A 25,866-nucleotide genomic window follows, 5' to 3' on the forward strand; every position below is an offset into this window, starting at 1 on the left:
AAATGTATGGGTTGATATATCTATGGTTTTAACAGAATCCTCTACATGTTAGATAGATCCAGCGGTATTTTTAGATCACCAAGCTGCATCTGCAGAATGTCAAGTTCATGAATGGGCTCACTCGTATGCCCGGTGCTGGTAGAACTTTCTTACCAAACCTGCAGGTACGCTAGTTTAAGGTTTGTTAACTTGCCAGTTAAACCTTTTAATTTCCAATTATTGAACTTAGTTTTTATTTCGATTATTACGCATTCTGAGCGAACTACTGTTGATGATTGAAGATGTAAAAGTAACACCGGTGATGGGAAGATAAAACAAGGGTACTACTCATACTAGAACTGATGGAGTGCTGTTAGTGTTGGGGGTAGAGGAGGTGGAGTGCTGATAATGTTGGAGGGTAGAGGAGGTGGAGTGCTGATAATGTTGGGGTAGAGGAGGTGGAGTGTTGATAAGGTTGGGGGTGGAGGAAGTGGAGTGCTGATAATGTTGGAGGGTCAAGGAGATGGAGTGCTGATAATGTTGGAGGATAGAGAAGGTGGAGTGATGATAATGTTGGAGGGTAGAGGAGGTGGAGTATTGATAAGGTTGGAGGGTAGAGGAGATGGAGTGCTGATAATGTTGGGGGTAGAGGAGGTGGAGTGCTGATAATGTTGGAGGGTAGAGGAGGTGGAGTGCTGATAATGTTGGAGGGTAGAGGAGGTGGAGTGCTGATAATGTTGGGGGTAGAGGAGGTGGAGCGCTGATAATGTTGGGGGTAGAGGAGGTGGAGTGCTGATAATGTTGGAGGGTAGAGGAGGTGGAGTGCTGATAATGTTGTGGGGTAGAGGAGGTGGAGTGCTGATAATGTTGTGGGGTAGAGGAGGTGGAGTGCTGATAATGTTGGAGGGTAGAGGAGGTGGAGTGCTGATAATGTTGGAGGGTAGAGGAGGTGGAGTGCTGATAATGTTGGAGGGTAGAGGAGGTGGAGTGCTGATAATGTTGGGGGTAAAGGAGGTGGAGTGCTGATAATGTTGGAGGGTAGAGGAGGTGGAGTGCTGATAATGTTGGGGGTAGGGGAGGTGGAGTGCTGATAATGTTGAGGGTAGAGGAGATGGAGTGCTGATAATGTTGGGGGTAGAGGAGGTGGAGTGCTGATAATGTTGGAGGGTAGAGGAGGTGGAGTGCTGATAATGTTGGAGGATAGAGGAGATGGAGTGCTGATAATGTTGGGGGTAGAGGAGGTGGAGTGCTGATAATGTTGGAGGGTAGAGGAGGTGGAGTGCTGATAATGTTGGAGGATAGAGGAGGTGGAGTGCTGATAATGTTGGAGGGTAGAGAAGGTGGATTGCTGATAATGTTGGGGGTAGGGGAGGTGGAGTGCTGATAATGTTGGGGGTAGAGGAGGTGGAGGTAATACATTCTGCATGTTTTCTCCATTTTTTACATAATTCCAGTCATTTATGATGAATGACTGCGAGTGGCCAGAGGCTGGCTTGGAGCAAACAAACACAGCATTATACGCCGGTCTCGCTTCATGTCGCCATCTTGAAGTTCTTCATCTTACTAGATCGAACATTCAGCCGCGGCTTATCAGAAGAATTATAGAAGCTAACTGGAAGTAAGTTAAGCTCTTTGGGATGCTTGTGTATCCAGTAATCAGCTCCATGGAATGTCCAAGAGCAGACAGATGCTAGCAGGAAGAAATTCATTAGGTTTTTGAAAAAGGATAATTTTAGCTTTATAAATTTTTGTATAGAACTGCTTCATGGATAAAGCAACTCTTGCTTTGTGTTTAGTTTGATATGACCAAGTTTGAAGCCACTGTGTTTGTAACTAGCTCGTATATGCATTAGCTGAGTAGTGTCAGGGTGTGCTCTTTGTAAAAGGTTTTAGTTCCAAATGCTTTTTTTGTTTTATAGATGTTTAAATACACCTTTGTGATTTTTCCAAATTGCGACTAACTTGTGGTGATCTAGCGAATGTAAAATGCGCGGTTACTTTTCCTCCAGCATTCACGGTGAGGAGAAAATAGAGTCAAGACATGTTCTTGCGAAGAACACGTCTTTGCAAAGAATGCAAAGAGAAATTATGCATTCTCTGTCCGACCTCAGGATATATTGTAATCATTCTGTAGATACTTGATAAATCCATTTTGACAACCAAATTGTAGCAGACAAAAACTAGCTAGAAATGATTGATAAAGCCTGCACTGGGTGCTATCACTTTATTTCATTATGTCCGTCGCATTTAGAATTAGTTCTGTTTGCAAAAGGCAATTTCTGAGTAGAAAAATTGTTCAAGTAGGTTAACATCCTTCTGATAACCGTTATTGATAGAGAAATGATTAAATATGTAGGATGCAATAGCTGTACCAGCGTGCGTTAACTCTTTCATTCCACTCACCTCATGTATTATGTATATTATATTCGTAAAAGCTACATTTATTTTTCCGCCGAATTTGTTAAGACAACATAAACGTCTCTCAGTTATTATAGTAATGGTGTCCAGTAAAGTGAAAAGTATGAAAAGTAAAATCTGTGAAGAGTCACTTTCTCTTGCTTCCTGCATACATTTACTGAGCCATACTTTTGAAGTTTTGAGTAAGTCTGTAAAAGAGCAAATCTCATAGTTCTTTTTTCACTTAAAAAAAGAGTCTTAACTGGTGCGCAGGTTTCTGGTTTTAACAGCCAATATTTGCAGTAAAACCATATGGCTGAAACAATTCCTTTGAATCGCCTAGACCCATGTAACCTTTGAGAAACAACTAGCTAGTCTGGCAATGTTTGCTTTAATTTAAGAGAGTCATAGACTAATAGCTTACATTTTAGTTGTTCGAAGATGAACGATGGAGTCGAAGATGAACTCACACAAAATTTTAGTAGATTTTATCAGAGAGTATCGGTATTTTTCTATCATTGGTGATTGTTTTTGATGTTGGAGGTGGTCTGGTTGCCAGGATTTTTCAAGATTAAAATGAACAAAACTTGAGTGCGGTTAAAACGCTCAAAAGAGAAATATGTGTCGAAATGACATCACTAGTTGCGCGGCTGCCTTTTCCTTCCCATTATTTAACTAGTACGCTAACAGTCACGTTCACCGCGAGAGATCATCGTGTGTAATAATTGTGTACACTTATTCTTCGATACAGCAGGGCGATCAAGTGGAGCAGTTGGCAGTGTGCCTGGCTGGTAAGCCGAATATTTGAGTTCAAGTCTCATGCGATGTATTCATATTAATTGCAATCAAGTCTTTTGATTTTATCCTTGAAACGTCCTGGCAATCAGATCACCTCAAACGTATTGCAAATGATAGAAGAATACCTTCAGAATATACATTCTGATAAAATGTATGTTAAACTCTCCCCCCAACCTCACCCCCCCCCCTCCCTAGTCACGCACAATAAAGATGAGCAATACAGGAGGACAAAATTACGAAGAGGTCATTGTAAACTTCTTCTAAACAAAAGGACGAACTTCATAAAATTACATTAACTGTGACATATTATGAAAGCTACTTCTATGCCATATACTTCCCATCATTTTCAGGTGTAAAACTGCTACAAATTTTAATAATGGCAGTTTTTGTTGACAGCAGATGCAAACCTTTCTCAAAACTGAAGAAGCTGGTTTTGGCTGCCAACTGGACTCTGCATGAGGACGACATCGGTGCTATTCTCATTGCGTCGCAGGCAACGTGAGTGCCAACCATAAGAAAAGCCAGCCAATCACATGGCTGATTGGTCAACTAGTCATTAGCATGCAGTGAAGGTGTGAAGGGGGGGGGGTATTATCTCTAAGAAGACTTGGAAAATATACTAATATTAGAATGTTTGCAATCATTTCAGACGCTGGTGTGTTAAGGATGTGTGACTCACAGGGTTTCAGACGCTGGTGTGTTAAGGATGTGTGACTCACAGAATTTCAGACGCTGGTGTGTTAAGGATGTGCGACTCAAAAGGATTTCAGACGCTGGTGTGTTAAGGATGTGTGACTCACAGAATTTCAGACGCTGGTGTGTTAAGGATGTGTGACTCAAAGGATTTGAGACGCTGGTGTGTTAAGGATGTGTGACTCACAGAATTTCAGACGCTGGTGTGTTAAGGATGTGTGACTCAAAGGATTTGAGATGATTAGTGATAGCAAAAAGTTACAATTTTATTAATTAGTACATGTGTTAATGAGTACTAAAATATTACCTTTAGTATATTCATCAATCTAAGCCATTGTATAGCTAGATGCTAAAGATTAAAAAGAAGCTGTCAAGAACTTACTGTACATATGTATCTCGCACGCGCAGGAAATTACATTTTAGCCTCAAACAGGGAAATATAATCTGAATGTAAACTCAACAGGAAACTCTATAGGAGACTCAAAGTAAAAGATAAATTTACCTCCATTATCCGAGCTTCCTCCGTAGAACATTAACTACCTGATGCCAAGAAAACTCGGAGTCACCTTCGCAGTAACTTTACAGCAATATTACAATAAGATTATTACATGTATGTTGTTCGCCAATAAAACGTGTCGATCGAGTAATTCATTAAAGTAACGATGTTAATTAATTTAGTAAATATCGATGTCCATGCGATTTAATAATAGAGTAAAATCCCTAAATTTGAGATCACAAACAACACGTTTTACGAGTGATAATATTTATTGCGGCCTGTATAAAAATTTCGCGCTGATGATTGGCTTAGGAAGCGACCTCATATTTATCGCTCGTGGTTTCTTTTCAGATGTATTGCTTGTGACGTCACGAAAGAAGCATCCGCTGGAACGTGAGCTTTTTAAAAGAGGGCCTCATTCAAACGCATATATCTCTGGACAGGGTTGGTCTACAAAGACAAAAATGGCATCAAATTGTAGCTGATGTTTTAGCCTTTTATTGGTCTTAATTTCATTAAATCGAATTTTTTGACGCAACCACATCTTTAAGGATGTGCGACTCAAAAGGATTTCAGACGCTGGTGTGTTAAGGATGTGTGACTCACAGGATTTGAGACGCTGCCGTGTTAAGGGTATGTGACTCACAGGATTTCAGACGCTGCCGTGTTAAGGATGTGTGATTTAAAGGATTTGAGACGCTGGTGTGTTAAGGATGTGTGACTCACAGGATTTGAGACGCTGCCGTTTTAAGGATGTGTGACTCACAGGATTTCAGACGCTGGTGTGTTAAGGATGTGTGACTCACAGGATTTGAGACGCTGCCGTGTTAAGGATATGTGACTCACAGGATTTCAGACGCTGCCGTGTTAAGGATGTGTGATTCAAAGGATTTGAGACGCTGGTGTGTTAAGGATGTGTGACTCACAGGATTTGAGACGCTGCCGTGTTAAGGATTCGTGACTCACAGGATTTCAGATGCTACTGTGTTAAGCACACGTTATGTGTGAGAGGAAGGTTTATGCTTTGTAGTCTGGAGCGGATTTATCTTCAGAAATCGCTCAGCAGGGACATGCTTATGCAAGCTTTAGAAACATCAGAAGTTCGCTTTCCTTGCCTTCAGGTTCTGAAACTCGGCTATGTTGATGAGTTGAGCCCAAGAGGTGAATATTTGAAAAACTAGTTAAGTCTTTGTAATAACCGAGGATGAGATTGTTGTGTACTGACTGTGGGATCTACTTGTGGTTATGTCTGTGATTACGCGCATACCAGAAGTAGTTTTATAGTTATTTTTTGATTACGTGAAAAGTTGCCAAATCTCTTGATTTAATCATAATGTAATGCAATAAAGATTTGCATCACATGATCAAGATGAACATTCTCTAAAGCTTCTGATATTAAAACGATATTCCTAATTCTTTCACTACCATGAGCCGAGTAGTACGGCTCGGCAAGGCATTTACATCTGGCTAAGATCGCATGATGCAGCTTTAGTAAGCGTCATACAAAACGTTCCTGATTAGTGAGTAGTTAATTAATTAGCTTATCATATCTTAAACGAAAGAAAACAATTATTTGCATGCATTGAGCCAATAGAAATTATGTTAACAACCAATTCCGAGCGTAGTTTCGCTTTGCAAAAACGTATTTTTATCACAATTTTTTTTTAGCTTTGACTGGTTGTGTCAGATGCATTACAGCTACTAAGGATTCACTAATTTTAGATCTATAGACTTTGGATGATTTTTATTGAACAATAGTACTACTGAGAGTGCTTAGTCTATTTTTACTGTAATAATACTGCCGTAGGTTGGAATAAATTTGATAAATCGTCTGACTCAGAACATGCTCACTGTGGTAGCGGAAAAGGACATAAAAGTGTCCAAGCACATTCTGCAACACATTTGTGGCATTTTTATGGCATCTGCTGATGTGAAATTTTATGCCGATTAATTTGGTATTAAAATATTTTTGTTGACAGTGTGCTTCAAAAGCTATTACAATTTATACGCATCCCTGTCAAATATTAGGTTTTACCGAAAATGTAATTATGTCCCATTGAAGAAATTGATTTGGTTGGAAAAAGAGTTAGCGAAAAAGTTAAATCCCTACATTATTTTGTACCTTCCAACTAGTTCTTGTCTTTGCTCGTCTTCTTCGCTCCTCTGGCTGAAAGCATTTCTTTGAGGGCTTGGAACTGTGACTTGGAAATGTGTCAATTTGGAATATTTCAACATGATAAACAATAATAAATAGTATGAAATATAATAAATTTATTAAACATCCGGCAACAATGAATGACACCTGGTTTTCAGGAAGGTTATGCTAAAATATTCACAGTAGAGATGGCTTTGACCAGATTCCTCTTGTTATCACTCATTACATCTCGTATACTCCTGTGGCATGTCTTCAATATGGAGTAGATGTCACACAGCATTGCATTTCAAATCGCAATAGCTACTTAACTAGATATTAGCAGAGATCTAAAATGGCGCATAGGAACCCTGTCAATATTTATTCAAGGAGCGCTAAGAACACATGCTTTAGAGGTCATTCTAGTGTTAAGGTGAAATCCTTGGTATAGCTGATGCTTTCGGTTGCCCCAACTTAAGTGGGCAGGATGCAACACGGCCATGATGATGAATCTTGTGTGACTGGCTCAGTCCAGAGTGATAGCATAAGTTTTCAATCTGAGCTGGAGATTGTTGCAGCGTTCAACTACGCGCCAGTCTCCGTACAGCCCGTGATGATGAGACACGCTATATGAGATTGTGTTGTTGCTATACTTGTTTCTGTTGGAGAGAGTCATGTGTTATCTCAGTAATCATAACTCTTTCTAACTTGACCTCTTCTAGCAATGACATAGTGTGGTTATATAGCTCGCTTAACTGAGGCTGTGCAAACCATAACCTCTGCTCATTCTTATACCTGACTTACCTGTAGTAGCTTAACAGACACTAATATATGATTAAAATAGAGCATGTGGAAACTACTTGCTACGCTAGTGGAGTGCAACCTTTACTCTTGATCAGCTCACGCTACAAAGTTTCCAACACGTTATGCAGATATCCAATATTTCATGCATCACCCAAATAATTTTAAGTGTATGACTTTCCGTTTTCAAAGCACTAGGTTTTTAAGTGCTAGCAAAGCAATATACGTATATATATATATACTAAGTTATACAACTTCACATTGTTTAAGGTAGGTTAACTTATGTCACAGATTCGTACTGCCTTTTTTGCCTTGCTGAGCCTACACCTTGGTTTTGTTATTTGCTTCTTAAAGTAGCAATAAAACACTATTTTTATTGCTACTGCTTTATTAACTTAGTTTTGACAATTCGTTTTGTACGTCTATGTATACATTTCTCAAAGTTTGTCATCAGTTTTCAATATGTCCAGCTATAGTTTTTGAATTCTTGGAATTAAATTTCCACGTTTGGATGGATTAGAACTCACGACGAACACATCCATCTGCAATTTTATTTATCCGAGTGCTCTACCACTAAGTTACATAAAGCATGTTGATCAAATGGTATCATTTTTCGTATATCGTACACACACGATAACTATTTTAGCATAGCGCCCACGCGTTACGATGCCCCTGTTAAGAAATATTTTTCGTAAAGTTCAATTACTATATCTGGGGTCAAGGCCAATTATTTTCACGCGGATAATTTTATTCTTTCTGTGGAAAGAGCCTCGACATTCTCTCTCCATTCGGTCAGACAACGACATTACTATATCCAGGGTTGGTTTGATATATATTGCTTGATATATATATTGCCGATAGATATTATATTTTTTGGTCAAAAAAATCGATATTTTTGAAAAATAACCATTTTATCATTCCGTTTTCACCTTACAAGTATTGCTAACAATCTAAAAATGCTAAATAACACCTAAAATCATCAATTACTTGCATAGGGGCCTATTAGGCTTATCCAACACAAACAAACAAAGACAGCCAGACTAAGGCGGTGACATTGGCTAGACCAATTAATTATTGTTTGAGTTCAGAAGAGTTTTTCAGATCTAAATGGTATTCCTTCATTCCAGTGCTATCTTCCTAATCTGATTATCTCATCTCATGTTAAACTGTTATATTTTATTGCCTTATTGGGAGACCAGCCTGCTGAAAACCCTATGAACTTCACAATTCATGATTTTGAATTGAACAATCTGACGCCCAGAAACAGAATTGTAAGCACATTACACTGACTCACTGAGATGACAGAGTCGCAGAGTAACTCATCTCATCGTTTTCTGTAAAAATCTCTCAATGAGTAGCTTCAAAGGATTCTGGCTCAGTATAAAATCTATAAATATGCTGGCAAGCTGGTGTTTGTTTACAAATACCTAAACTAGACAAGAGTAGGACATTAGAACATGCTTGAACTATCATAGTGTGTATTTACTATTTGCGCTATTTTGTTTGCATTGATCTCATGATTTCCAATCCAATGTTTGACGAACATTTTCATATTTATAAATATTATTATTATACTATGCTTACAATAAATCAAGTGTTTGGTATTAAACATTGCTGACTGGTCCCATACAACCTATAAAATACATCATTCACAATGTAAACAACAAACTAGTTCAACCTAGCTTCAAATTTTTTTTCAAAAATGTCGTTTGTTTCAAAAATGTCATTTGTTTCAAAAATGTCATTTGTTTCAAAAATATCATAAATATCAATAAATATCATAAATATCAATAAATATCAAAAATATCAGTGATATGATATTTTTTTAAATATCGACATTTTTGCCAACATTGACTATATATCATTTTAACATTTGTACCAGTATCGAGCGGTATCAGTATCGAGGGGTACCAGTATTGAGAGGTACCGGTATCGAGAGGTACCGGTATCGAGGGGTACCGGTATCGAGGGGTACCGGTATCGAGGGGTACCGGTATCGAGGGGTATCGGTATCGAGGGGTACCGGTATCGAGGGGTACCGGTATCGAGGGGTACCGGTATCGAGGGGTACCGGTATCGAGGGGTACCGGTATCGAGGGGTACCGGTATCGAGGGGTACCGGTATCGAGGGGTACCGGTATCGAGGGGTACCGGTATCGAGGGGTACCGGTATCGAGGGGTACCGGTATCGAGGGGTACCGGTATCGAGGGGTACCGGTATCGAGGGGTACCGGTATCGAGGGGTACCGGTATCGAGGGGTACCGGTATCGAGGGGTACCGGTATCGAGGGGTACCGGTATCGAGGGGTACCGGTATCGAGGGGTACCGGTATCGAGGGGTACCGGTATCGAGGGGTACCGGTATCGAGGGGTACCGGTATCGAGGGGTACCGGTATCGAGAGGTACTGGTATCGTTGTATTCAAAGTTTTGATGGATAGCTTCTGCTGGAACAGTAACCTTTTTATACACACACGCTTCTATGCAAGAATTGTTATTATTAATTAAACATATTCAGGATTTTTTGTTTCTTCATTTCGTATTAATTGTACCATTACCGAATCATCTTTTATTGTAAACGTAGCAAAACCGACTTAATTTAGCTATTGCTTGCTAATTATCTCACATTTATACCTAAACCCTTTTATAGTTGTTTCATGTTTTTAAATTTCTTTGACGTGCGCAAAACATTTTCCTCGTGATATGAAGTTTGAAAGTTAGTTGTTTGACAAAGTTTGAAAACCTTTACAGTTGTTTTCATTATTTCAACTACACAAAACGCTTTTCTCGTGATATGTAGTTTGATAGTTAGAATGGCAAATTTGGTTATATGTTAAATACAAATCAATTTTCTGTGCAAAGACATTTCTATTACCTGGGCCAAGCCGGGTAGTACAGCGAGTCTATATAGATAAATGTAACTGTCTGTCCAATTATAGTGATAGTTTTGGGAACAAAAAATCTGCTTTGTAGAGAATTTGAACTCATCTTCTAGTTGGGAAGGCGACAAGCTTACCCAGTAGATAGTGTGTAGCTAAGCATAGCAATTACTAATAGCGAAGACTTTTATTACGACGCCACGTCACGCATCACGATTACCAGCTGACATCACTAGATGAATGCCTGGCATTTCACGGTTAATAAAACAGCCTATAAACAGTTGCAGATAATGTAGTGTAAAGCTAATGTAGGTAATGTAATGTTTATAGGCAGTTTTTATTACCTGTGCAACACATGGCATTAGGCTAGTCCTCTTATATAATGCATTTTAATATGTGTAATCTATGTGTGAGTATTTTTCATTAGCTTTTTAGGCCCTGAAATGGCTTAAATGATATACATGTATCATGCATCTTTTTGGGAATATTTGCTCCGATGTATGACTGTTTTGAAATACAATCTTTACTATAACAAGAGGCTTATTCCGAAGCCATGTTTGGTTGTTGGGAAAAAAAGACATCATACAGCAATTGAACTGGTAGATTCCGTATAGCAACCAGGCACGCTAAAACTCGCGTCAGTCGACCACTTTGCCGGATTGAAGAATAATTGTGGATATAGTTATTACACCTGATGATCTTTTACCGGATTGCCTGGTACTAGTATAAATAATAATGTAATATAATAATTGCACAATGGAACTGTGTATGTAGTGGTTTGACTGTACAGTGAAAATGAGTAAACCAATCAATGAGCAAATTGTTAGTGAATACACGAATTAATGAAATGTATTAACCTCACTCAGGACTATGGCATGCCTCTTGTCAGCTATTCTGACTGGTGTCAACCTGCCAGACTTCTCACACACTATGAATGAGTTCTGTAAGTGTTCTGATCACCTCAGGCAATGATACAGCTCAGGAGAGCAGAGATTTTCAGCCAACAGACATGCCTGATGACCGGCCGAGTCAGCTGAGTGACTATGGACTCCAGATGGCGGTAGAGACGTTCGACAGCCCTCATCTCAACTCCGTTTGTATAAACGACTGTCCTTTCCTCAACAGTCCTGTTACCTGGCTTTCTGATAAAGGTTTGATAGGACCATTTTCTCTTTTACTCTTTTACTTGCAACAAAATTCCATTACGGTTATTTGGTATTAAGATTCACCACATTTTACTCTGCTGTGTTGTAGGTGCAAAATATGTGGAAATGTGATTGCAAGCTATATATATATATATATACATGCATGTATATATATGTATATATACTAGAGGCAGCTATGCATGTATATTTAAACAGCTTTGCTGCTCTGGGAGCGGCTGACGGAGTTTACGCTCTCTCAGTGTCCCACAACTTCTCTCGATGAGTTCAATAGTTTACTCTCCAAGCTGAAGTCACTAAAGATACTCAACCTTGTAGCTGTATTTCCAGCCCCTCCTAAAGGATGTTCCAGGTGCATACAAAAATATATATAATTCGAATGGTTTTCTGTCTAGAAAGTGAGTCAATATGCATGTGGGTTTGACAGTCACTTTGACTGCAGCTATATGTGTATATATCTTTTCATTCTTTTGTTCTATTCTGTGTATTTACAGATAAATTCATCTTGTATTTGCTGCTCGTTATATAATAGGTTTCCTGTAATTAATTAGCGGAGTATCAATTTTATTTATTAATTTGTCTTCAACTCTTGTTTTTTAGTCACACTGAACATGTTGGCGTATCTTCCCATTTTAGAGTGGGTCTCTCAGCTGGCATGAACATCGGTGGGGTGACTGGCATCAGAGCCATCATATCTCAGCCACCCGCAGCTACCGCCGCTTCCTTACTCTCTATCCCTGATCTCGAAGGTTCGCTCTTTTTCTTTGTCCGGTGTTTTTGGGACTTTAATTCCAGCCTGTTGTTTGCAGGTCAAGCGTTCTACGTCAGGCGTTCAGCGGTCCGCTAGGCCTCCGCTCTTCGCAAGAAAACAGTTTAAAAAATATTTTTTCCTGATGTTGCTTTGCGGTATAAATTTTTTGCTAGTATTGAATGGTGAAAGCATGATTGGTTTTGATGGTTCCCAAATAGCTTGTTGGTTTTATAGCCTTGTCACCCAGTTTAATGTATCGCAACAATAAAATAGGTAGTCCGTGATACACTGTTAGGACACTAGTTCTCTCTCGCTCTCGCGCTCTCTCTCGCTCGCTCTCTCTCTCGCTCTCTCGCTCGCTCTCTCTCTCTCGCTCTCTCTCTCGCTCTCTCGCTCTCTCTCTCGCTCTCTCTCTCTCTCTCTCGCTCTCTCTCTCTCGCTCTCTCGCTCTCTCTCTCTCGCTCTCTCTCTCTCGCTCTCTCTCTCTCATTTGCATTCAACAGGCTCATGTGTTACAAATTTTTTACACACATTTATAAGCAAATCATAATTTAAAACAGTTTTGTTTATCAAATTCCCGTTTGGAAGCAGACATTATTTTCGGAAGCACAGCGAAGACAAAATATTATTTTTAGCTTTTAGCTAGTTTTCATGCAGCTATAAAATTGATGTGTATCTCACTACGCAGCAGCAGAGGTGCAAGAACTGTTCAATAGTGGCAAGTTGTCAGACTCGGATACAGAGGACATGATGGAGTTCGCTAACCCAGCTGATGGCTACCGCAGCACACAAGTATGTTGACCAGCTGTGCTCTTGGTTTGGTTTTATGGTGGATATATTGTAGAAAAATATTCAGCAAACCAAACAACAGCTGAACAAGTTCCATGTGTACTTAGTACGTACCGTAGTATGTGCAATAGTATGTTAAACTCATCTATGTTATATTTTGTTACACTTTAGGGATCCATTTTTATTTGCCATTGACTGTAACACCTTGGAAGTCATTAAATATTGTGAGCCCTGCAGGGTCTTTCGTATGATTCATGAAAGTCTAGCTTGCGTTATTTATGTTAGAAGAAGCGAAGAATCTAGCAATGTTATAAATGAGTTGATTGCATTTTATTTAATATCTTCTTCTGATGCATTATTAGATATAAATGTTATTCATATTTATTGATTTCCATGCTTCGAATGGTTTCGGAGTTTCTTCCACTCCGAATCATAAAAACAGTAAAATCCGAAAGGATTCAACTCCATTTTGCTTCGCAAAATTTGTGTGAAGGCACTCGCAGGGAGACTACTATTTGACATCACAAAAATGTCCACTGTGGATGGATTCAGATCGATAATACCCAGTTGAGCTCTCCCCAGCTGAGGTAAAAAAATTCAGCGCATTTCATCACACTGCTATTCTAACTACTATTGCCAACGATAGGTTGCTCATCTGACAATGATGAGATAATTACATTTTTATTTATTTTACTATCTTATTCATTTAATAACTGAACCTACTGGTTGTACAGATTCTCACTTGTACTGGTGTCGACCTCTTCTTAGTCTTAACTCTTTTAGCATAACAACTTTTTTTTTACTAAAAGCGATTGTTGTTCATTCGACCTTTGAAGCACTAACTGCGTCGCAAGTAGTAAATTCTGTTACCGTTTAGCAATATAAATGGATCTTAATATTATTAATAAAGGAAATTCTGACCAGGTATCCTGGCTGAGTTGGTGCAACAAACGTATGAAGCATGAATTAAGAAGTGGCCGTAACCCAAAAGCGAATCTTCTTTAACAAGTTTTGTTTTGAAGAGTACATCGCCAGTCTTGGGAAAATCGATTAAGTGCAACTCCGAATCGTTGCAATGGTAGGGTGCGGATTCGGTGGGCATAGGTCAACTCGGAATCCATTCGAAGCATTGTCATGCTTCGAATGGATGCTTCGAAATCGTGCTTCCTAGTGATTGTTCTTACAGAGTGGCTCATGACCTTCACTGACCTTCATGAAACCTGTAAACTTGTGTCAGTTATACTATAAATGATATCCTCGTAGGTGCACACAAGCTGTATGGTTTCCACTCGGAAGATGCGGAGGGCTCATATTCGGAGCAGGGCCCAGGAACAACTAGTAGCAGGTGGATAGACTTCTTAGTCACTTTGTGCGTATATAAACATAATGAACATGAAGAATTGGGTTAAGGTCTACCATGTCCAATGCTCCTAATAAAGCCCAAGTAGGTTCACGTATTTACACCAGGTACGTGTTTACACCAGGGCTATGTAATGTGATTTGTTTGCTTTTACCATTAGCAAATAGGGAAAATGTACCATACTTTTCGGACTATAAACCGCACCCCTATATAAGCCGCATCTGCTTTATTTTCCAAAAAAGGATAATAAAACAATACATTGGCCGCACCTTTGTATAGGCCGCAGAACTTTATGATCGTCTATTCTCTAGTTGGTTTCAACAACCTGCTTCCAGCTAGCTTCATCTTCATGTGAAGATGGAACCTCCAGCCATTTTTGTATTTAGTCGTTTCAACAGATAATGCTGTTTCACTCTCAGTTCTCTTCTGTCCAATACACTGTCTCGCACATCGGCTGCTTTATATCTTCATATGCCAAATTCTCTTGTCGAGGATAGACTATCTCAATTCTTAGCCCAATTTTTTCCTGTTTGACTCTATTGTGCCTGACTTCATGGCTCTACATTCTTTTGCAGACTCCTCAAAGACTTTGGGAAAAAACCGGGTTTCCAGTCTTAAGTCATTGCGAGGTAAGCAGAGAGCAAAGAGAGATCGAGAGGGCAACTCTCATTTGACGTGGCGCAGACGTCAAGAAAATCCGAAGATGGTAGGAGATGAACAACAGTCTGAAGACATTAACGAACCTCAACATCTGATAGATACTTCACTTCCTGGACAGCAGCTAGATGCAGGTTTGAGTTTACGCCCGGTCTACTTGTTCACAAAGGTCACTCGCTCCTAAACTGGCCTCTCGCTCCTAAACTGGCCTCTCGCCCCTAAACTGGCCTCTCGCCCCTAAAATGGCCTCTTGCCTCTAAACTGGCCTCTCGCCCCTAAACTGGCCTCTCGCCCCTAAACTGGCCTCTCGCTCCTAAACTGGCCACTCGCCCCTAAACTGGCCTCTCGCCCCTAAACTGGCCTCTCGCCCCTAAACTGGCCTCTCGTCCCTAAACTGGCCTCTCGCCCCTAAACTGGCCTCTCGCCCCTAAACTGATCTCTCGCTCCTAAACTGGCCTCTCGCTCCTAAACTGGCCTCTCGCTCTTAAACTGGCCTCTCGCTCTTAAACTGGCCTCTCGCCCCTAAACTGGCCTCTCACCCCTATACTGGCCTCTCACCCCTATACTGGCCTTTCACCCCGAAACTGATCTCTCGCCCCTAAACTGGCCTCTCGTTCCTAAACTGGCCTCTCGCTCCTAAACTGGCTTCTCGCACCTAAACTGGCCTCTCGCCCCTTAACTGACCTCTCGCCCCTAAACTGGCCTCTCGCCCCTAAACTGGCCTCACGCTCCTAAACTGGCCTCTCGCTCCTAAACTGGTCTCTCACTCCTAAACTGGCCTCTCGCTCCTAAACTGGCCTCTCGCTCCTAAACTGGCCTCAACCCAAATGGAATATCCTAGAGGCATTTTCTACTATAATAGTCACGCCTCTGCATGCAAAGTTACTTCACTCTGCTATTTGCTTTGTGTAAACCAACAGTTGTACGTTGGAGCAAATATTCCCAAGACCAAACGAGCGGAGCGAAGTTTGAGAGTTTTTATGATAAATGCATGTGCACACAACTTACGAAAATTATTCATCAACAATGAGACGAACCCTTGTTTTGAAATCTCATCAACAAATTTAACCATCGTTTTGTAGAGTCGTTAAAGGTTAATAACGATACAAAACACATACAAACCTATTTAAATATGTTACCAAGTCTTTGTTAACCGTCGTCATTATTTTAAAACTTATCCATCTGATCGGATTATACACAAATAGACCGATATATTTGGACGAAAATTGCCACAAAATGCTTGAAAAGCTCGGTTTTAATAAAAGTTAAGACCGAAAATTGAAACGCCAATAAAGTCGTGCGACAGATAGTAGAACTATTTAGCAGTGCGCATTTCACGAGAAAATCTTGCTAATTTCACCAGTCTATGGCCTTGTTTACTTGTAATCGAATTTATTCAAAGTTTTCTGAAATAAACGTAGACCGTTTGAGGCGTAGACCCATTTACAGGTACGAAATTGTGGTACACAGTTTATCAGCCTATGTTTTTTTGTCCAATCACCGAAGGTTTCATTGAACTATTTAAAACGTTAGCCGAAATTCTTTACAACTTATGTACAAGCTAGGGCCGAACTACAATACCCCTTTATGACGAGGCATTCTTCTCGATCTAGCATGGGGTTTGACAATACACAAGAGTCAAGGTCCTACCACGGCTAAAGCTGTCATTGATATAGGCCACCGCGTAATGACCGCTGGAATATCGTTTGTTGCTCTCCCTAGAGTTCGAAACATCAATGACTTACTTGTTAACAACTTCGCTAAGGAGCGCATCACTCGATTAGCTATCAATGACCAAATCTTACAACGCAAAAGAGAGGAGACTAGACTGCGCGACATTTAACAAATACTGTATAGCCTACTTATAACAGATATTGTAATATCAACAATTAACCAATTACTTGTATACCTGGTTTCAACCCAACATTACCTCCAAAATAAATTGTTAGTTGCACCTTTTTAGAGTCGTGCTCCCTCAAATTTATTTTATATCATCTCAAACAAGTCATTTACGCTATACTCTGTCAATTTTTGCTGAGAACTACTTTTTCAACAATCAACAGTACCCTTTTTTTTCCATAATCACTTTGGTCGTGGGCTGTATGACGGTGGAATTTCTAGTCCTATAAAAAAAAGTGTATTTCATTTATTTTTTGCTATAGTCTTAAAACTTGACAATAAAGACTTCTGGTAATTAAGCCTAGCATTAGAAAGGAAGCATTGTATAAAACTACATATGACAGAGAATTATTTGTAAAGAACTCAGTTAATAAAATAATAATCAGTGAAGGGGTTTTTATTATTACTGCCTTTACTCTTGAGTCAGACAACGGATGTCGTATAGAAAGAGGTGATGGTAAAGACATGAAGCTAGTATGTTTTAGAATTTAAATTAACATCATTTATATTTTCACATTTAATATTTGCCAATTACCACACCCAACTATCTATCTTTACTCGTTGCATCATCTTTTTCTGATGGCTGTCACTCTCTTCCTCACGATCTCTACTAGACAACTTTGTGTATTTTCTAATAGTTGATCGGGTGTTGTTCCCTCATACTTTAACTTTGAGAAATGCATTGCTCTCATTGCCCTTATCTCCACTACTATCACTCTCACTGTTCTTTGTCTGATCTAAACTGTTAAACAAAAAGAAGATAGGAAGCAGGGTTTTATATTACTCTATTAGTGAAGAACTGTGTACAGGAAATAAAATTGAGCCAAATTCAGGAATTGTCTATTCTTGTGGAGATAAATGCGATAAGATGCTTGAATCATATGAGCGAAGTTGCGTGCTCAATAGTTTACCTATAACTGGAGTGGGTTGAAATTGCTTTAGGTTACGCTATTTTGTAAAAAATTTAAAACTCCATCTCACCAAAGAGTAAGCAGAAAATGTAACAGCTTATGTACATAGCTTATGTAACATAAATACAAGGTTGGCAAAAGTATCGATATTTTTAAAAATGCCATATCACTGATATATATCATGATATATATTGATATTTATGTTTATTGATACTTTTGAAACAAATGACAATTTTGAAAAAAATTTGAAGTTAGGTTGAACTTGCATGGTGTTTACTTTGTGATTGATGTATTTTATAGGTTGTATGGGACCAGTCAGCAATGTTTAATACCAAACACTTGATTTGTTGTAGGCCTAGTATAATAATAATATTTATAAATATGAAAATGTTCGTCAAACATTGGATTGGAAATCATGACATGGATGCAAAGTGGAAACAAAATAGTTCAAATAGTAAATACACACTATGATAATGCAAGCATGTTTTAATGTCCTACTCTTGTCTAGTTTAGGTATTTGTAAACAAACACCAGCTTGCCAGCCTTCACCACACCGAGACAATTTCTCAACTTGCTGCGAACCAGTCCACATGATGAAAACACACACTCAACACTAGCAGTCAGAGTTATATCATCATATTTATAGATTTTATACTGAGCCAGAATCCCTTGAAGCTATTCATTGAAAGATTTTTTACAGAAAATGATGAGATGAGTTACTCTGCGACTCTGTCATCTCAGTGAGTCAGTGTAATGTGCTTAAAATTCTGTTTCTGGATGTCAGATTGTTCAATTCAAAATCATGGATTATGAAGTTAAAAGGGTTTTCAGCAGGCTGGTCTTCCAATAAAGCAAGAAAATATAACAGTTTAACATGAGATAATCAGGTTAGGGAGATAGCACTGGGATGACGGAATACAATTTAGATCTGAAAAACTCTTTTCAACTCAAACACTAATTAATTGGTCTAGCCAATGTCACCTCCTTGGTCGGGCTGTCTTTGTTTGTCTGTGTTGGGTAAGCCTAATAGGCTCCTATGCAAGTATTTGATGATTTTAGGTGTTATTTAGCATTTTTAGACTGTTAGCAATAGTTGTAAGGTGAAAACAATAATAAAATGGATATTTTTCAAAAATATCGATTTTTTTGATCTAAAAATATGGATATATATCAAGCGATATATATCAGAACAACCCTGCATAAATATGCCTTAGAGATTTTGGTTCTGGTTATTACACCAATGAAATTCGCACAATAGAACTAAACAAGGTGAAGGTGAAATATATATATATATATGTATGGTTCTCCTTTATATATATAGGAGTAATATACATACACACGTATATAAATATATATACTCATGCTACAGACAGTACTGTTTCAGCTATTGAAGCCTCATCAGTGCAGCTCAGAGCCGGCAAGAGAGATAAATCCTATTGCCAATGAGAGTTGACTTCCTGCTGTGAAACAACTAAGTCGCCTCACAGACTTTAAAAAAATCAATGTAACTCAGGTGAATGTAAATCAATGTCAAAGTCAATGTAAATCAGGTAACTTACTGTATGTTGAATTTGTTACCAAATGGGAATATCTGTTTAATTAACAACTATCATACACAGACATACACGGATATTCTAGAGCTAGCTGAAGCAGATCAGCTATCGGGTCTCTCTGACATTGAAATTACACATCTGCTGTTAGCAGTGGATATGGATCTCCTCAAAATGTAAAGTCTCCATTTTAGTGAGGCAGTAACCATAAGCTCACAATTAAACTTCTATTAAAGGCAGCAAGGAAGTTGTGGCATCAGTAAAGGTAATGCATTTTATGAAACTAGTCGCAAGTCAGACAACTTTGTTATAATCTCTCAGTAGCTCAATGAAAATGTAAAATATCGTAGTTATAGTTCCAAAGAACATTCTGTTGACAATATAATTAGGGGTGTCATTATCAAACCTGTTTTCTCTAGTACACATTGCTGAGAAATCTGAGTCTATTGTTATTGCAATACTTTAAAAGTCAGCAAAGCTTATTACTGCATGGTTTTTATTTTTGGGTCATCAAACCTGTTCCGTAAAGGTTCTCGTCTCACACCTTGAGAGCTCAACATAAACTAGAGTTGATGTTCTTTATTAGCTATCGCAGTAACAGTCAAGCTGCAATACAGCTCAAATTTTTTTTATTTAATTGTTTATTGTTATCGGCCAGAACTTCATCTAGTTTAGACTAATCGCCTAGGCAATTTTTAAGCCAAACATTTAGGTAACTTTGTTTGAGAGGAATTTGAAACAAAACTTGATTAGCCAGTTGAGATGGTCTCGAGTATCTTTTAACTACTGTGGAACATTTTTACCATTACAACAGTTCAATTATCAGCAATAGCTCTAAAGTGTTTTTTGTTTCAGATTTGTTTATGGCTATTTTTATTGACTGGCATACATTTTTTTGCCTAAATAAAGGTTGCCTTTAATAGATCCGACTTTAATGCACGACGTGTAGCATCCTAACCATATTAAGTTTATCCTCAGATTGTGGTGTCATCTCTTTATAAGCTATTTTATTTTGCTATAAGCTATAAATGGCAGATGTGTTGGATACTCTCTGTTTCAGATAATACAACCAACTGCGGCAGAGAAACCTCTAATCAAGTTGAGAGGCAAGAGAACACAATTGCTAAAAACACTACTTGTAAGCCTAAGCAGCCTGTTGATGTGAAGCAGCCATTCGGGACCTCTAGGTAGGGCATAGCTATGGCTTCATCTTCTGAAGCAGCCATGTTTAGCCTTGGAGCCTGCAGAACAGTAATGCATTTCTCATTATTTACGCAATCATTATAGGACCTCAGACCTCAACCAAACATAAGATGATCTCAAAATCTGATTGGGTTGAATTCAAAATTATAAGCATTAGTAGCTATAAATGTGTTACACAAGAATTTTACGAACTTTATATAAGAATAGTTATTGTCAAAAGCAACATAAAATTTGTCTTTTGGTATCGGAGCCTTTTGCAGGTTTCTTTGTGAGCTATTTGCCAACAATGTTATGAAATGTTGTTTGTTGCATTTCAGGCTTAGCCCAGCCGTTTCAAGCGATTTCTGGGAAGACAACTCTTACTTACGTCACTGTCGTTGCTGTGGATGTCTCCTCGAGTTTCCTCTCTCATCCGCTGGATCTCTGCAGTTTTTTCCCACTCACCAGAAAGAATTTCTGTCTACTAGGGAAATGGCCAAGACTTGTATCAAGTAAGTGACTGAGGTATAAAAACAGAGGAGGGTAGGAGGAAAGATGAGAAGGTGAGAAGGTGAGAAGGAGAGAGGGCTGGGTCAAAGGGGATTCTGTAGTGCATGAATATGCTGAGACTCAATGTTATTCATTCCTCTTTAGTCTTTATTTGTGTGTCTTCAGTGCATTATTGAAATAAAATTATGCAAAACTTTGTCATCTGATGTTATCAAATGACAGGTAAAAGCAGGTTGTTGCCATCATGTAATTTCACAAGCAGGGAAAATATGCATGGTGGTGTATACAGCTACACCGCTGACTGTAGATGCATAAAGAAGCAGTGTCAAACAGCAAAGAAGCATCCATCATACCCAACTGTTGAAACTCTTCAGCCTCGACAGTCCAGCGAAGATGACGTTAAGGCATGGCATTTATTTGACAGCTCCTCAGGCTATTCTAGATTGTGTACCTACAAGCAGGGATGTCTTCATTCAAGCAGGCAAAATTTAAAGGGCAAGGCACTTCTCAAAGGATCTTCTATTAAAAAACACGTAAGTAATGTTTAAAATCGTACCACAGAACCACCTTTGAGTCATTGAGTTCCATTAACAGAAATTCCAAGTTCAAAGGTCACTTTAATTACCAACAGAGCTAAGCTGTACTAATGGCTTTTCACCTGCACAACATGGCTATGATGATGAAGACAATGTGACTGGCTCAGTCCAGGCTGATAGCATAAGTTTTCAATCTGAGCTGGAGATTGTTGCAGCGTTGAATTACGCGCCCTTCTCCATAAGGCCTGTGATGATGAGATATGCTATACGCGATTGTGTAGCTGCTCAACTAGCACCTATGAGAGGTTCACAAGCATTGTTACTGATTCTCTCTCTACTTGCTGGCATGCAGTAGCGCAGCGTGACTTTATAGCATATTTGACTGAGGTCATGTCTTACGATAGATTGTCAAGTTTCCTTATATTATTTCTATGGAAGATTTTATCTCAACCTTCATTTTCAGCATCATATACCTCATTTTGTACATGAAAATAAACAGTAGGTTAAGCTCTACCCGAATGCGGGCTAAAAATGGTGCTAGACTAGAAACACTTGAGGGAAGGAAGGTTTTAAAAACGAGAGCCGCAGAATAGGGAGAAAGGCGGGGTACATGAGTGAGCTTGGTGTGTAGGCAAAACTAGACTTTGAAATACAGTCACATCGATCTTTCAAAGTTTGTTACGCCATAAAACTATGTGATTTAAATATTTACTCTTTAAATTCTTCGTAATAAAAATATTTAATACTATTGATTGGCATTTGTAAAAACTTTCGCTGCGTTATTAGTTTGATAAAACATGTTTTACAACATATAAGTTAGTGTATTACGATTGCAGTTAACTGAAATAGTGCAATTCATTAGAGTTGTTCTATTTATATAGCTAAAGTAAAATAACAAATCATGCTTTGGTCCAGATCAGGTGTCATGAAGAAATGAAATAACTAACATGAGTCTGTCGCATTACTGCTTGTTGGCTACAAAAAACTGGCAACTGCAAGTCTTATGGATGACTCGACTGCAGGATACCCAAAGATTGTTTGTTTCAATTGTAGCTAAACTAGAAAAAATTCCATTAAACTTAACGATGCGCTTTACCTGACTAATTTACAAAAACTAAGATTAATTTTTTAAAGGTCAAGGTAAACTGCTTGCTATGTATTTATAAGCTTTATCAAAAACAGCAAAAACTGTATTATAATTTTGGGAACAAGTAGATTAGTGTATGCATGTTTGTCACATTTAAAAGCAGGGGTTTTTGCTAATATAAAAATTCACAACTACCAAAGTACATAAAACAAAATATTTACGCTAGTACAACATTGGCCACATTCTCTTGCTTCTGGTTTCTGTTAGACTTACTTGACCTAACAGGGGTATAGAACTCCATGTTTCCTTGAGCCATCCTTCTCTTTATGAGTCCAAGCTTTTTCACTGTAGGTTCATGTAGCCCTTTACGATCTACCTAATAGAAAAATATAATCATGGGGCAATTTCTATAGTCAATCATTTATTAACTACTTTGTGGTCTCCAACTTGGCCAACTGTCTCAAAGAGAACTATAAATAACATGAAAGAGTTAATATAAACTTGAAATACCTCTTGCTAGGAAAGCACTAAGATAATGTTATTGGATATGTACTGTAGAATGTAACAGAGCGAGATTTAACCGTAGCGGCAGTCGATGAAAGCAAAGGAGCAATCAGCAAACGAGGAAAGGCGTATCTGGCAAAAGGCAAAGCTCCTCTCAACCCTTCAGTTGCTCAACGCGTGAGTTTAGTTTTGTGCCCATCTAATTGCATTTTCTATTGATAGCTCAGAACACTTGTAATATAGGTAGGCTGAGTGATAGAGTGTTGCACTCATTAAAGATCTTAGCTAAATTGATTTTGGAGTTGTGCTGTCACATTTGGCACAATTCCTGAAGCTTTCATATTTCGTTTTTTTTGTAGACGTTTCAAGTTATTTCAATGTAGCTCTATAGCAAAACTTTTAATTGGATCTCAAGTAGGCCAGAGTACTTTCCTTCTCTAGCACATTGCAGGCCATAAATCTTGGTACGCTACCGTTAGCAATAATATTGTCGGCTAGACAAAGTTAGTCTACTATATGAGGATATTAAACTGTCCTAGACATTCCTGTTGGCAAGTCATGGATATTTTCGTATCATTTTCTTATCAAACATGCAAGCATCTCGTATTGTAGGTGAAGACAAGTTATAAAGGGCGAGGTGTGGTTATCCAAAGAGATTCCTGTAAGGGGCAAAAGCGAGCTGGCCCAGGGCAAGGTACGGAAGGATTGCTGTTACCTGCATATCTTGTTTTAATCAGCACTTTCAGGCCTACTATGATGAGTATTGAGTACTGCCTCTTTATAAGGAATAGGGAAATGATTCTTCACTATTTTCCTCTAAATTTTTTCGTGTGAAGGAGTTCCATGGTGAATTCGCGTCATCTAACTTTCGCATTTTCACGGTGTCATCCTCTCGCAAATATTTCGTGAGCAAAACTAAACTATCATAACGAACACGCGAAATTAAATAGCTTTGTTCATTGATATCCACAATAAAATTGTCATATTAGAAATGCAGGTAATTTTCGTGTGTGGTTGACTCATTGGGAATTTCTGGTAAACTGTCGTAGCTAATACACCGAATGAGCAGCATGGCAAAGCAAATTAAGATAACGAGTTTTTTTTGGAAAAGCCAAGACAAATGAAGAAAATGATGATATCAGTTTAGTCACCGAATTTGTAACCTGATGAGGATGAAAGTCTGGTAGGTGAAGTCATAAAATTGAATAATAATTATTGTAGTGATGAGTTTTATTACCAACCAAAAACAATAACAACCCTCACCAGGTTCAACCATGTTATACAGTTCTGTTTGTGAAGTTGGTTGTTATCTATTTTTTTCTTCTTGGGACTTGAGTTTGAAAGACATGTGAAAGTCACGACGGGAGGGGCCTAAACGTCATTGATAGTCCAAGAAACAAATGGCAGCAAGCGATCAAATTGAATTATCGATCTCATCCACACATTTCTATCAGCGGTTCACAAATACAAACTAGTCCCAAATTGAAGATTTTTTTCTTACTAGCGAACTGGATCTGAGAAATCTAATCTGTTTGTTCCCCTGCATTTATTTTCACATCACTATATTTTCGCGCTCATCAGAGCGGCGAAGTTTTACTCTGTGTGCTACTCACGAAACTAAATACTAGCGAAATAAAAGTGTCCTAGGGTAGCTGAGTATTTCATATGCTTATACGGTAGTTTGTTCATCCAGTAGTGCACAAACACAGTTATCATCTCATAGGTCGAGAAGTGAACACAAAGAAGCCTAGGATACCAGAAACGGCTGACAAAGAAACCCACACTAAGGACCCTTTCATAGAATTTGACATAGACCAGGTGATTGCTATGCAACTTTATACAATTACAAGTCTTTAAACAGTTTTTGGTGGTTTTTTTCTATTTTTATACATTTTTTACATGACAAGCTCTGGGATGCGTCATCTACTAGGTCTCCGCACAAGAAACTAATGAAAAAGGATTTTGCATGATACGAACCTTCTAAATGACAAAACAATTATGTAAAATTACTTACTGCTAACGCTAAAGGTTGCTAGGGACTACACATCTGTTACCATTTCTTACACTGTTCACAAATCTGAGCTTCTAGGAACAGAAGTTGGCATGCATTAGTAAAACTTCCTAGATCATAATCCAACGAGCAACTGTGTTTACTTTTTTCTTAGTCATATGTCATTTATGCGAAGTCATTTATGCAGAACCCAACTCACCAAAAATCTTTCACTATCTGGAATATAATATTCATAGCACCAACTAAAGCATGGCGCTTTAGTCACATGCCTTGTAAAATACCTGTAACTAAAAAATTTCATTACCCAACCTATGGCGCCTTACAGTGCCTCGCGTTGCGCGTTCACAACTCGAGTTGTACAACTCGAGTTGCACAACTCGAGTTGTGAACACGCAACACGACTTTTCAAAAGTAAGGTGCAATATATCGGTATTACGGTAGCATAACCGTAGATCTGGTTATATTAACAATGGTACATCAATAGGCACCCGTTAGCTAATAGAAATTAAACTGTATGTACTGTAAAACTAGAGCTAATAGCGAATTATACTAAGCCGAGTTTGCAACTCGAGTTGTACAACTCGAGTTGCACAACTCGAGTTGTACAACTCGAGTTATATTTACCAACTCGAGTTGTGTAAATATAACTCGAGTTGTACAACTCGAGTTACACAACTCGAGTTCATCAAAAATCCAGGCCGAGTTCTTTTAACAGCAACTCGAGTTCAACAACTCGGCTTGAGAACATCTCATCATTTCATTTTCTCTAGCTATATTTTCTAT

General features: G+C 38.6%; 1 protein-coding gene across 1 annotated transcript in view; it reads left to right on the forward strand.

Annotated features, from left to right (window-relative positions):
- LOC137399815 (F-box only protein 38-like) overlaps positions 1-25,866 on the forward strand; it is a 53,525-nt gene that overhangs the window by 10,918 nt on the left and 16,741 nt on the right. Inside the window, exons 7-22 of the mRNA XM_068086047.1 lie at positions 75-164; positions 1,434-1,597; positions 3,571-3,672; positions 5,394-5,524; positions 11,139-11,324; positions 11,535-11,688; positions 11,973-12,085; positions 12,776-12,879; positions 14,140-14,221; positions 14,812-15,027; positions 20,314-20,440; positions 20,774-20,947; positions 21,253-21,478; positions 23,127-23,249; positions 23,685-23,766; positions 24,796-24,890. Of these exons, the coding sequence (XP_067942148.1) occupies positions 75-164; positions 1,434-1,597; positions 3,571-3,672; positions 5,394-5,524; positions 11,139-11,324; positions 11,535-11,688; positions 11,973-12,085; positions 12,776-12,879; positions 14,140-14,221; positions 14,812-15,027; positions 20,314-20,440; positions 20,774-20,947; positions 21,253-21,478; positions 23,127-23,249; positions 23,685-23,766; positions 24,796-24,890 (2,169 nt within the window). The remainder of the gene's footprint in view (positions 1-74; positions 165-1,433; positions 1,598-3,570; positions 3,673-5,393; positions 5,525-11,138; positions 11,325-11,534; positions 11,689-11,972; positions 12,086-12,775; positions 12,880-14,139; positions 14,222-14,811; positions 15,028-20,313; positions 20,441-20,773; positions 20,948-21,252; positions 21,479-23,126; positions 23,250-23,684; positions 23,767-24,795; positions 24,891-25,866) is intronic.

This window comes from Watersipora subatra, chromosome 7, assembly GCF_963576615.1.
Source record: "Watersipora subatra chromosome 7, tzWatSuba1.1, whole genome shotgun sequence".
NCBI classification, from domain to species: Eukaryota; Metazoa; Bryozoa; class Gymnolaemata; order Cheilostomatida; family Watersiporidae; genus Watersipora; species Watersipora subatra.